The following is a 12,769-nucleotide window of genomic DNA, read 5'->3' as shown; positions in this document are numbered from 1 at the left end:
CTGACTCTCTCTGTCTGTCTCTGTCTCTGTCTCTTTCTGTCTCTCTGCCTCTCTGTCTCTCTGTCTCTCTCTTTCTCGCCAAGGAGTGGATGTAGTGTAGAGGATGTCATTGAAGCTAGCTAACTTTGTCTTGTAGCAACAATTTCCTGTCCTTCATGCTGACTCCACAGTGCTGCCTAATATTTGCTGTTTGACTCTTTTGTGACTTTATATCTGGTGCTAATAAAGCTGTCTTGACATCTGGGATGTTCCAGTCTGCTACACACCTTTGAGTCCGCTGGAAAAAGCTGCGGGGTCAGCCATATCAGAACAGTGACATTGGCAAAGACAGTGATGCAGAAGAGCTGGAGGAAGGTGTAATTTCAAATGCTTGCTTAGAAACTGTGTATTCTGCAATTTGTCCCTCCCTTCGACTCCACCTCTTGATAGAAGGTTGAAATTATGTGTTGCCTTTTCAACAATCAAGTATCTTGTTCCATCTTTTTTTACTTTACCATAAACATGGCCTGGTTCAAGTATTGAATTTCTGACATTGTTTTGAAACCTGCAGTGGTTAAATGAACAGGAACGTCAAGCTGGGCACGAGGATCAGTTGCTGGGAATAATGAAGGGTTTGGAAATTAAGTCTTAAGAGGAGATATTGATTTGGCCTTACATACAATGATTGATGGGATGATACTTTTCAAGTATCTGAGGGGGTGTCATCTAGAAATCTACAAGCGTGCAAAGGCTTCAGTTAGAGGAAGGCAGATCCTGCTTCAATGTTAAGGAAAACTACCCAATAATTGAAAGCTATTTGGCAGTGCAACTATTAAGAGCCAAGGTGGTGCAGTGAGTGCAGTACTGCAGGCTACTTCTGCTGACTGCTGGTTTCTTGCATTTTGGCAGTTCAAATCTCTTTGGGCAAGCAGGAGACAAGCTCAAGAAGAGCCATGGTGGCACAGCGGTTAGGGTGCAGTACTGCAGGCTACTTCTGCTGACTGTTGGCTGACTGCAATTTGGCAGTTTGAATCTCTCAGGCTCAAGGTTGACTCAGCCTTCCATCCTTCCAAGGTGGGTAAAATGAGGACCCAGGTTATTGGGGGCAAGAGGCTGACTGTAAACTGCTTAGAGAGGGCTGTAAAGCACTGTGAAGTGGTATATAAGTCTAAGTGCTGTTGCTATTGCTAATATCCAGAATGGCAGTGTGCTGTCCTTCACTGGTTGTTTGTAAGAAAATGCCATCAGCTAGGAATGTTTTAATTTGGACTTCTTCACTCAACAGTGGGTTGAGCCAAAGACTCACCTCCAAGTTTCTTTGATTTTAAGAATACCTATCAAGGACAAATTAGGAAGCTGGGATAGAGAATTAATATGGTTTTGGATTTGGCTGGGAATGAGACATGAACCTAGTCATTGTTTGTAATCCACGTTTTATGGCTTAGCATGAACCAATTCACAATAGATTTTTCAATGTCATGCTTCAATGAAACCAACCACTGTAAAATGCAGCAGAAATAGAAACATTTCTTGAGACTGGGTGACCTTAGAGAGTTGACAGGGTGATTGGGTTTTCTCTTCCTTGGGTTCTGAAAACTGGTCTCTCAGAAGGAGTTTTCTCTGTGGCCACATCTGGAACAGCCCTCCCCAGCCTTGTTTTGTATTCTAGATGTGTAGATTTCAACTCCAGAATTCTCAGCAATGGCATTCCATTGAAATGAGCCACAGTGGCGCAGTGGTTAGAGTGAGGTACTGCAGGCTACTTCTGCTGACTGCCGGCTGCCTGCAATTTGGCAGTTTGAATCTCAATAGGCTCAAAGTTGACTCAGCCTTCCATCCTTCCGAGGTTGGTAAAACAAGGACTCAGATTGTTGGGGGCAATAGGCTGACTGTAAACCACTTAAGAGAGGGCTGTAAAGCACTGCAAAGTGGTATATAAGTCTAAGTGCTATTGCTATTTTGGATGGGAAATTCTGGGGGCTGAAATTAACAGATCTAGAAGATGATGAGCTTGGTCTGGAAAGTTCTGGAGTGGTTTGAAATCTTCAAGAGCAGATAATGTTATTTGGGGATTATCAGGGAGTTGAAGTGTCCTTTCTTCCAAGATTCAGGTTGATTGGAATGAGACCTTTCATGATGAATTGCCCAAAGCAATCATAGGGCAGATTAGTTTGTATGTCTAGGCGTACTGGTGTAATGTAACCTTTTTCTCTCAGGGTAGATGGATGTCATGGTTAGATGTCAGCAATAAAATCTTAATTGATTTACAGTCCCCTTACAGAGTTGTTTATGTTGTGCCAATTGGTTTGTCTGTTGCCAGGCTGCTAACAAAAAACGTGACGACACAAGGTTATTTTTCCTCCAGCTCTGCTGATTAGTTTATCAAGGCTCAAACACGTTACTCAAGAGAAATGGGCAGATACGCCTTTCAAACTGGCCTTATGTAAGCTTTGCTAAACTTTTCACCTGGCATTTAACACCGACCTTGAGAGAGTTAATTTGGAAGTCCCTAGGTGACATGCAAACAGCACTTCTGCTCATTATAAATAGATGTTTAATCCATGATCTTTCTTGAGGAACACCAAAGTTAATTTTGAGACTCCACTGTCTCCCCCTCCCCCCTTTCTATGTTCTGATTCAGCACATTGGGCTGTGTTGAGCAAGCCAAAATTGGCTAGGTTTATATTACATGCTAAAGGGACACGGTGGATCAGTGGCTAAGACGCTGAGCTTGTTGATCAGAAAGGTTGACAGTTCAGTGATTCAAATCCCTAACGCCGCGTAACAGAGTGAGCTCCCGTTACTTGTCCCAGCTTCTGCCAACCTAGCAATTCAAAAGCATGTAAAAAATGCAAGTAGAAAAATAGGAACCACTTTTGGTGGGAAGGTAACAGCATTCCGTGTGCCTTCGGCGTTTAGTCATGCCGGCCACATGACCACGAAGATGTATTTGGCCAGCACTGGCTCTTCGGCTTTGAAACGGAGATGAGCACCACCCCCTAGAGTCGGGAACGACTAGCACATATGTGTGAGGGGAACATTTAGCTTTTATATTACATGCTAAGCTGTAAACTGTGGTAGAAAATAAAGTCTGCTTCAAATCAAATTTAACTTTATTCCAGAGGTGGGAGGTTTGGGACATGATTCAGAAGTGATTTGATGTGGCCAGCATTGTCTACAGCTTTGAACTTCCCAGATTCAGTTTGGTCTGGTAGTTAAGGCACCAGGTAAAAAAGGAAGAGATGGTGAATGTGGAGTTTTTCAGTCAACCAGGTCATAGTTGTCTGACATGTGTTCTTTTCTTCAAAAGGTAACTTCTTCCTCAAGGAAAAGAAACAGTCCAGTTGCCTTTTGAAGAGAAAAAAAGCACCTTTCACATAGCAGACTGTGAGTTCAATCCTGCCTGAGGCAGGAAAGTCAGTTGGGTGACTTTCAGCCAATCACCAGGAGACAGTGAGTTCTAGTCTCATTTTATCCACGAACGTTGGCTTGCTGAGCTTGAGCCAGTCACTCTCTCTCAGCCCTCAGGGTATTATTGTGGGGAAAATAGGAGGATGGAGGTGTGTTGAATATGTCAGCTACCTTGAGTTATTTGTAAAAATAATAAAGGTAGGAATAAATAAATAACAAATGATCCCCTGTCCAAATACTTACAGGTGCAACACTGTTTAGTTTTCTGGATTGCTTGCTGAATGATACCAACCCGAATAGAACAGAACAGAACAGAATAGAACAGAACAGAACAGAATAGAATTCTTTACTGGCCAAGTGTGATTGGACACACAAGGAATTTGTCTTTGGTGCAGATGCTCTCAGTGTACATAAAGAAAAATTAAATAGAATACATTCATCAAGTATCATAAGATACAACACTTAGTGATAGTCATGTTACTAATAAGCAATAAAATTATACTAGGAAAACAATAAAACAATATAAATGTTAAAGATAGAAGCAACATGGTTATAGTCATAAGTGGAAAGAGATAGGTACTAGGAGAGAGTTAGGTACTAGGAAGGAAGAGAAGAATAATAGAAATGCAGATGTAGTGAATAGTTTGACAGTGTTGAGGGAATTATTTGTTTAGCAGAGTGATGGCATTCGGGGAAAAAATGTCCTTGTGTCTAGTTGTTCTGGTCTGCAGTGCCCTATAGCATCATTTCGAGGGTAGAAGTTGAAACAATTCATGTCCAGGATGTGAGGGGTCAATAGATATTTTCACAGCCCGCTTTATAGGAAAATAGGAGGATGAAAGTGTGTTGAATATGTTAGCAACCTTGAGTTATTTGTAAAAATAATCAAGGCTGGATATAAATAAATAAATACATTTTCCTCCCCATCCAAATACTTACAGGTGCAACACTGTATAGTTTTCTGGACTGCTTGTTGAATGATACAAAACACTTTAGCTAGATAAGATAAGTCAAATCCAAACAAATCACCTTGTTAGCATGCATTAGTCATTATTGCTTGTAAAAAAAAATTCTTACAGTACTATTAATTCTCCAGTGTCAGGATATTTTGTGTATATTTAAAGTAATCATTTTACCTACATATGCTTCATGCAATTATTTGCATTTTCTTCAATGCTTATCTTTCTGCGTATTCCCCTTTTATCCCATTTGTCTGTACCAATTAACTTAAAATACTAACTCTTCATTTCTCCAGCAAGTAGACTCTGTTTCTTGAAAGCTTATGCTATCATAAATCCATTTGCCTTCAACTCCTCTTCGAGGTGCCTCGGGTTGTGTTGTTGTTTTTGTACCTTTGATCTCCTGCTGAAATTCCAGCTTTGAAATGTTAGAGCAACAATAGCAAGAAAAGAATCTCTAATTGCATCGTGATCACATGTTTGAACAATGGAAGCTCACACAGGCTGTGTTTATGCAGACACAGACAATTGGTCTATTCTCTCTAGAGCCCTTGTCAAGCCCTTCTCACCTCTAGAGTGCCTAAAACACTTTTAACGAGTGGGATTCTTTTTTTTTGCTTACATATAAAATAATACAATATATTATAAAAGCAAAATAATGTTTATGAAGGATTGTGTTTATATTGCAGAGTTCCCATGACAAAGATGTGATTCTGAATACCCTGAGTATTCTCACAAATCTTCTTTTTGTTGGTAAGTGGAAAGTTGAATATTCTATTATAGGATTTAAGATGAGAGGTGTTATATCAGAAAGTACATCCCAGTGTACTAATTTTTAGAAATACAATTGGATAATCTTAGCTTTGGATTAGTAGTTTTCTACCCACACATTTTGCTCTGTAAAGTGAAATGCATTATTTACATTGGATGGATGGATGGATGGATGGATGGGTGGATGGATGGATGGATGGATGGATGGATAGCTAAATGACAGATAGATGATAGATAGACAGACAGACACAGATGATAGGTAAGATAGATAGATAGACAGACAGACAGATAGACAGACAAACATAGATGATGATGATGATGATGATGATGATAGATAGATAGATAGATAGATAGATAGATAGATAGATATACAGATAGATACAGATAGACATAGATGATAGGATAGATAGATAGACAGACAGACAGACATGCCTTTTCATCCTATTTAATTTCTATCATCTACCTACCTACCTATCTATCATCTATCAACTATTTTCAGAAGAAGATTATGGGTTTTTATTTTAAGTATCATATTTGATGGCCATCAGGAAATTTTATCCTCTGTAAATTTTGTCTAATCCACAAATTAAAATGGATGCAGGGGGACATCTGATTTAGATGGTTGCTTTGTAATAGAAAAGCAGCTGCTGGAAAAGAATTGTCGAGGGGTGCCTAATGCAGTTTGGAGCATGAAGGAAAATGGTGCAAAGGGAGTTATTTACCCAGTTACTTTTTCCACCCTGATCACAATGCCCAATCCTAAATGTACTGAAAAATATCCTTCCTCTAAATTGACAGAATATTCAATTGGCTTGTCTTCTTTGGCTTTTAGAATTATCTAAGCTTTTAAGCTGTTTGGTGTAGTGGTTAAAGGCACCTGGCTAGTGCCAGCAAGTCCATTGGTTCTAGTCTGCCTGCACCCTACCCACCTTAGGCATGAAGCCAGCTGGCCGACCTTCTGCTAGTCATTTTTTCTTACCCCTAGGCAGGGGTGGGCGTCTAAAATTTTAGCAAGGGGTTCTCTGCCCAGTTGCTGGGTGGGCATGTCAATGGTGGGTGTGGTCTCGTCGGCCTCCTGAACCATGGCAGGGAGGGCATTTTTGCCCTCCCCAGGCTCCGGATGCTTTCTTGAGCTCCTGGGAGGGCAAAAACAGCCTCCCCAGGCTCTGGAGGCCCTCTGGAGGCGGGAAATGGGCCTGTTTCTGGCCTTCTTGAATTTCTGGTAGGCCTGTTTTTCCTCCTCCCCGAACCCCTGTGCGTGCCCTGCACTTAACCTGCATCCAAAATGGGCCGCATGGGGACTCCTGGAGGGGCAGGGTGGGGTGGGCGGGGCCCAGTGGTGGGTTTCAATAATTGTTTGAACCTACTCTGTGGGTGTGGCCTACTTTGTGGGAGTGGCTTGCCACCCATGTGACTGGATATGAAGATGCCGACGACACTTGTCAGAACCACCTTAAATTACCTCATACACAGCACTGGCATGCATAAGAATATGATGTAAACTTGTTTTTTAAAAGGCATCTTTGGTTTGCGTTAAAACAACTTCAACACACGCAATGTTCTGATTGCACCACAAACGCAGTAGTCATCCTTTCACAGAGGCACTGTTCCAAAAATTTTTGGAACCTCTTCTGTAGGTGTGGCCTGCTTTCCGGGTCCACTGGTGGAACCTCTTCTAACCAGTTCGGTAGATTTGACGAACCGGTTCTGCCGAATAGGTGCGAACTGGTAGGAACCCACCTCTGGCGGGGCCAGTCAGGAATGGGATTTGGGGGGGTTCTCCAAACTTAGTTAGTTTCTCTCCCAAACCCCTACGAACCCACAGCAGCCCACCTCTGCCCCTAGGAAAGAGGCAATGGCAAACCACTTCTAAAAGCCAAGGAAACAGCAGGGACACTAGGAGTCAAAAGCTGACTTGAAGGTACCAGAAAAAAAGAAAAAAAAAGTTTCTGAGCACCACTGTTCCTTCTCCTTTGGAATCTATCAGCTCTGCCCATCCTGCTATGTCAGGAGTTCTTGGGTTTCTAGAATTGCCAGGTAATGAGCACTAACCCAATGTGGTAGCTTGGAAAGCAAAGTCAAAGTCATTTGGAGGATAAGAAGGTTAGACAATTCTTAGGCTGAATACCGTTCCTACCAGATGGCACATTCCACTGGGTGTGAAAAAAAAAAGTCCCACATATCAGTGTGCAAAGTAAACCTGAGCTCCTTAGAATCAACACATTGAGTATCTGGAATAACCTTCACGACTGTCTTTTCCTTTCCCCCAGGGACAAACAGGAGGGTCCAGTACACTATTAGCAAAGGGGGCAGTGAAGCCCTTTTGCAGGCATTGGTGAACGCAGCACGAACTTCAGTACCAGACTATGACATCTTGTTACCTCTCTTGCGTTTGCTGGTCAGAATTGGCTGTAAAGGTAATTATTGACGAGAGATGTTCAATTCCAATTGGTTCAGAGTAGCTTTCATCAAGCAACAATAGCATTAATCATCATTGTCTAAATTGCAAGCATACCCAACTGTGCCATCCAACAGAGATAGATAAGTCCATAAATGCTTTCCTGTTGAGTCTTCATGGCTCAACAAGGATGAAATACTCTGGATATGGGGGGGGGGGTGTTAACTGAGTCACAGGAGGGCAGCTATCTTTGAAAAGGCTGGATTCCTTCATTCCCATGGAGAAAAGATATCTAATAAACCTTCTTCCCAACTCTTACTGGATGGACAGTCTCCAACTGAAGCAGGTGGTCTCCAAATGATCTAGCCACATATAGTAGGACTTTAAAACTGCCAACCAATACTTTGAAGTGCACCTGGAAGTAGCCTGGCAGCCTGTGAGAAGGCAGGTTGTCTGCAAAATGGCCAGCACCTGGGCTACTGGTGTCCTGTCTCTCCCCAGCCAGCCCAGAAGCCAGTGGCTATAAAACCTGATCAGAGACCCAGCTGAGTGGGGTCTATGAAAACTCACTGTAGGACAACTCACCATGGTCAACTCGAGCTACATCAATATTGAAGAAATAATGGAATAGAACAGGGGTGATAATCACTTACCTTCCCTACCGGTTCACAAATGGAAGCATCCGCGTGTCTGCACATGCGCTCCGCCTTTCACACATGCGCTTTGCCTAAAAAAAGTGCCTGCGATTTCCACTGCCGGTTTGGGCGAACTGGTACCAACTGGTAGAATACCATCCCTGGAATAGAATCATGAAAGATAGGATGCCAAAGGAGGGACAGAATGAAATGTGAGGACAAAAATTCAAATAAAGTTTTGATTTATTTTAAACAATTAAATTGAATTGTTGAATAGTCCTGCAGCAAGTTGTCCCATGGTGAGTTGGCTGCAGTGAATTGGCCATGGCAAGTTGTCTCTGGTGAGTTGTTGTGGCTAGTTGTCCCTTTCTGAGCTGAGTGTGGTCATGGTAGAGGCCTGGGGTTGGTACAACATGGAAGGTGGTTTGTATTCATCTGGGGGAATTAAAGGGCCTCAAGCAGCTTAAGGCAAACAGAAGAGTTACTGTTCTCCAGAAGTAATGGAGGAACAGAAGTTGCAGTAGAATAGGGGAACACTAGTACAGAAAACAGCAAGAACTAGCTTTTTAACCCTTGTGGGTATGTTGTCTAGAGGGCAGGTGGGGTTGTGTTGGCTCTCTAGGGTTTTGTAGCTCAGTGACCTGGGTATACAAGAATGCATAACACAACCAATGCAACTCTGGTACTTGTGGGGTCCCAAAGATGAATTTACACAGGCCCATAAATACCCAGCCCACTGCCTGTTACACTAGTTTCTGTGTGGTCTTCACAATTAGCCTCATGTAGAGTAAGTTGGGGCCTTTGAACTGTGGTGCTGGAGAAGACTCCTGCAAGTCCTTTGGATTGCAAGGTGATCAAACTGGTCAGTCCTAGAGGAGATCAACCCTGACCGCTCTTTAGAAGGCCAGATCCTGAAGATGAAACTCAAATCCTTTGGCTACCTAATGAGAAGGAAGGACTCCCTGGAGAAGAGCCTCATGCTGGGAATGATGGAGGGCAAAAGAAGAAGGGGAGGACAGAGAATGAGGTGGCTGGATGGAGTTACCAAAGAAGTAGGCATGAGCTTAAGTGGACTCTGGATGATGGTAGAGGACAGGAAGACCTGGAGGAACGTTGTCCATGGGGTCATGATGGGTCAGACACGACTTCACAACTAACAACAACAAGAGTAAGTTGTAACAGACCAACCTTGGGATGACAAGGACATGAATGGCTGTGTACAATATCTCTGATGCAAGAATGGCTAGAATTGTTGCACCTGATTGATCTGCCAAAAGGTCTCTCAGTCCGTAGCCCCCAGATGCTTTTGAAACAGGAATTATGAGTCCGGGGGACCCCCAGATATAGCTGCTGAACCTGTTTTTAATGGATTAGTACCAGGGGTGGGTTTCTCGCCCCGTTCCAACCAGATCGGTTGGAACGAGGCCGGCGGTGTCCTCGCGCACGCACGCGGCATCCTCGCGCATGCACGCAGCGTCCTCGTGCACGCACACGGCGTCCTCGCGCACGCACGCGGCGTCCTCGCGCATGCACGCCGCGTCCTCGTGCACGCACACGGCGTCCTCGCGCATGCACACGGCACGCGCATGCGTACTAGCGTCTGCGCGATGCTCCAGCTGCTCCTGGAGGATCGTGCAGGCGCTGTATGCGTTCTGCGCATGCGTGGAAAGCGCAGAATTTGTAAAAACCGGGTAAGGAGCGGGCGCGCACGGGCGCGGGTGGGGGCTTCGCCGTTCGGTGACCAACCGGATCGCAGGGACCGGTGCGAACCGGTCGAAACCCACCCCTGATTAGTACTCTACTGCTACAACCAGAGCTGTGCCTCTATGCCAAACATTGTGAAGAGATGTCAGCTACCCACTGTGTTCGCTGTTCCCTGGGTATAACGGCTAGTTTATTATAGACAAAACAAAGCAACAAAATTACTTACTGAGCCTTTGAATGATAACCGTAGGGTTTCATACAGTCCTTATGTAGTATATTACGCAGAAAGAGGCTCACCCACTGTGATGTTTTGAATGGAACTGCCTGTTTTGTGAAAGAAAGCTGGAATCTAGTGTCCATCAATTTAAAAGCATATATTCCTGTAATTCCCTCTTTGCCACTCGTGCCGACAGCATCAGGGAAACAAGATAATCCAGGAAATGATAAAGGGGAATACCCCAGCTCACTTCTTTGGAAGCTTGATTCAGGTTTATTTTTTTTTAAATCCCCCTGTTGATTTCTTTTTTTAAATAGATGCATTCGTGCATCCTCGTAATCCTTAGCAGCCTTTTTCAGCATCTCTCAGACGTTTTATAAGCATAGAAGAGCCTTTTCGGTTGTGGCCCCATCCCATGGAACATTCTTCCAGCAGAAGTGAAAACTGCCCCTTCCCTTTTGGCATTTGGGAAGGGTATCAAAACCTGGCTTTTCCTCTTGGCCCGGGGCCTTGGGGGGGGGGGGAGGCGTCCACCGCTGAAGGTGGCTGTTGGGGTAGAAAATCTCATTTCTGTCTCATCCATTTCTTGGTAGTTGTATGCATGGTTTTAGTACAGTTTTTAATAATATTTTTAATGTTGCCTCATTTTAATCTTTTAATTATTTTTTACCTGTTTTGATCATTTGTAAGCTGCCCAGAGTCATCTTGTAGGGGAAATGGATGGCATGGAAATTTAATAAATAAAATAAATAGTGTGCAGAATTGGTTGAGACTAACGGAAAAATCTTGCAGTGTTCTGACCAAGGCTTCCCAGCAGCACAAAGCTGAGTCCTCCTCCCGATAAACCCCTTTTATTTAATTTACAGCGAATTCTTCTCTAGCAAAGTCCCAGCCCACAGATAGTTCACAATTACTGGCCTTTATCAGGCTTGGAGAGTGGCTGATATCTTTCAGACACCGCAATACTTGGCAAGAATGCAGGAATGAACTAATTGTTTCCTGCAAACTCCCCCCCCCTTTCCCTTCTCTTTTATTCCCTATGGGAGGGGCCATTCACCATCCACCTATGGCTTTACTCCTGGGTCGACCCTTGTTCCTTAGCTGTTCTCTTCTCCTGGCAACTCTGTGCATGTGTACACTGGGAACAGGCTCCAGCTGTTTGTCTGCCTCACTGATGTCTGACTCTGAAGGCAGCTGATCACTGGCATACGGCTCTGGCCCCCTCTCTGCCTCTGACACAGAGCCCTCATCAGAGCCTTCCCCAGACTCCAGGACTGGCCCATGTTCCTCCCCAACCTCTTCACTGTCTGAGTCTGCTGCCAGCTCTGCTGGCTGCTGGCAGGCCACAACATGCAGTTACTTTCCCACTATTTGTCCCTGATTAGGAAAACTGGCCTCTTAACTCATCCATATTCTAAACTAAGTTTTACTGAGTTCAGTGAATTTCTAAATAAACATGTATGGGGTTGAAATCTCAGGCTGGCTTTCAAACTCACTCTCATGCTGGGTCCTTTAAAAGATGAGGTAGCAAGAATGTGACTATCTTCAGTGTGTGTAACAAGTTGGATATACATATATTTTAGAAAACTGGAATAAAAAAACCCATGAGCTTGCATACATCGGCAGGAAGCATTTTGCTCTGAAATTATAAATTGCACAAATTGGTTTCACTGAAGCCAGTAGAAGAACCGAAGCACACAAAAACTCCAAGTGGAGCTGTAAAAAAGATGAATAAGATGTGAAGGTGGACGATCTCAGTGAAAGAGTTTTCCCTCCCTATAACCGAGAACAACTATTATGGTGTTGCTCTTCTTATCAAGAGAAGGTCTCTTAGTTAATATTTATTTCCCCTCTTCCCCTTTTTCCTAGATAAGAAGTTCGGACTAAAAGCACAACGCCTGGAGGCAACGGATGTAACTCTCAGCTTGGCACGAAAAAACCTTAACCACCATGAGAATCTCACCCACTGTCTCTGGGCACTGCAGATTTATGCGTCCAATGGTATGGATGTGTTCATTTTCACTCTGATTGCCGCACTTCAAAGTTTAGTAGGAAACATATTTTGGTCATCAGAATTCAGTAGTCAGTTTTCATGGGGTTCTGGAATTGTTGGGAATGCTGCAAACTTATCATGGGCACTCCAACCAAATAGGGGTCAAGATCAAGTTCCAAAGTATCCATACAACAAAAGGTTGCCCCCATCATTCATTCTAGATTTAAAAAATGAATTGGATAGGGAACTTGGTGGACTCCAGGAGTATCACTGCAGGGACATTGCTTGCTTCATTGATTTCTCAGCTGCCCCAAAAGCCAATGCAACCCCAGGTAAAGGTAAAGGTTCCCCTCACACATATCTGCTAGTCATTCCTGACTCTAGGGGGCAGTGCTAATCTTTGTTTCAAAGCCAAAGAGCCAGCGCTGTCCGAAGATGTCTCCGTGGTCATGTGGCCAGCATGACTAAACACTGAAAGCACACGGAATGCTGTTACCTTCCCACCAAAGGTGGCTCCTATTTTCCTACTTGCATTTTTACGTGCTTTGGAACTGCTAGGTTGGCAGAATCTGGGACAAGTAACAGGAGCTCACTCTATTATACGGCACTAGGGATTTGAACAGCCTAGCTGCCAACCTTCTGAGCGACAAGCTCAGTGTCTTAGCCACTGAGTCCCTTTTAATGCAACCCTTGGCTGCCTTA

The 12,769-nt window shown here is 43.8% G+C and overlaps 1 protein-coding gene across 1 annotated transcript in view; it reads left to right on the top strand.

Annotated features, from left to right (window-relative positions):
• The first annotated feature begins 4,836 nt into the window (after positions 1-4,836).
• Positions 4,837-12,769, top strand: part of AGBL1 (ATP/GTP binding protein like 1) — a 391,004-nt gene continuing 383,071 nt past the window's right edge. Inside the window, exons 1-4 of the mRNA XM_032233152.1 lie at positions 4,837-4,902; positions 5,039-5,102; positions 7,391-7,537; positions 11,944-12,075. Coding sequence (XP_032089043.1) covers positions 4,837-4,902; positions 5,039-5,102; positions 7,391-7,537; positions 11,944-12,075 — 409 coding nt within the window. The remainder of the gene's footprint in view (positions 4,903-5,038; positions 5,103-7,390; positions 7,538-11,943; positions 12,076-12,769) is intronic.

Source organism: Thamnophis elegans, chromosome 16 (genome assembly GCF_009769535.1).
Source record: "Thamnophis elegans isolate rThaEle1 chromosome 16, rThaEle1.pri, whole genome shotgun sequence".
Taxonomy (NCBI): domain Eukaryota; kingdom Metazoa; phylum Chordata; class Lepidosauria; order Squamata; family Colubridae; genus Thamnophis; species Thamnophis elegans.
The sequence above is the reverse complement of the archived record's forward strand: the minus strand, read 5'-3'. Positions and strand labels throughout refer to the sequence as shown.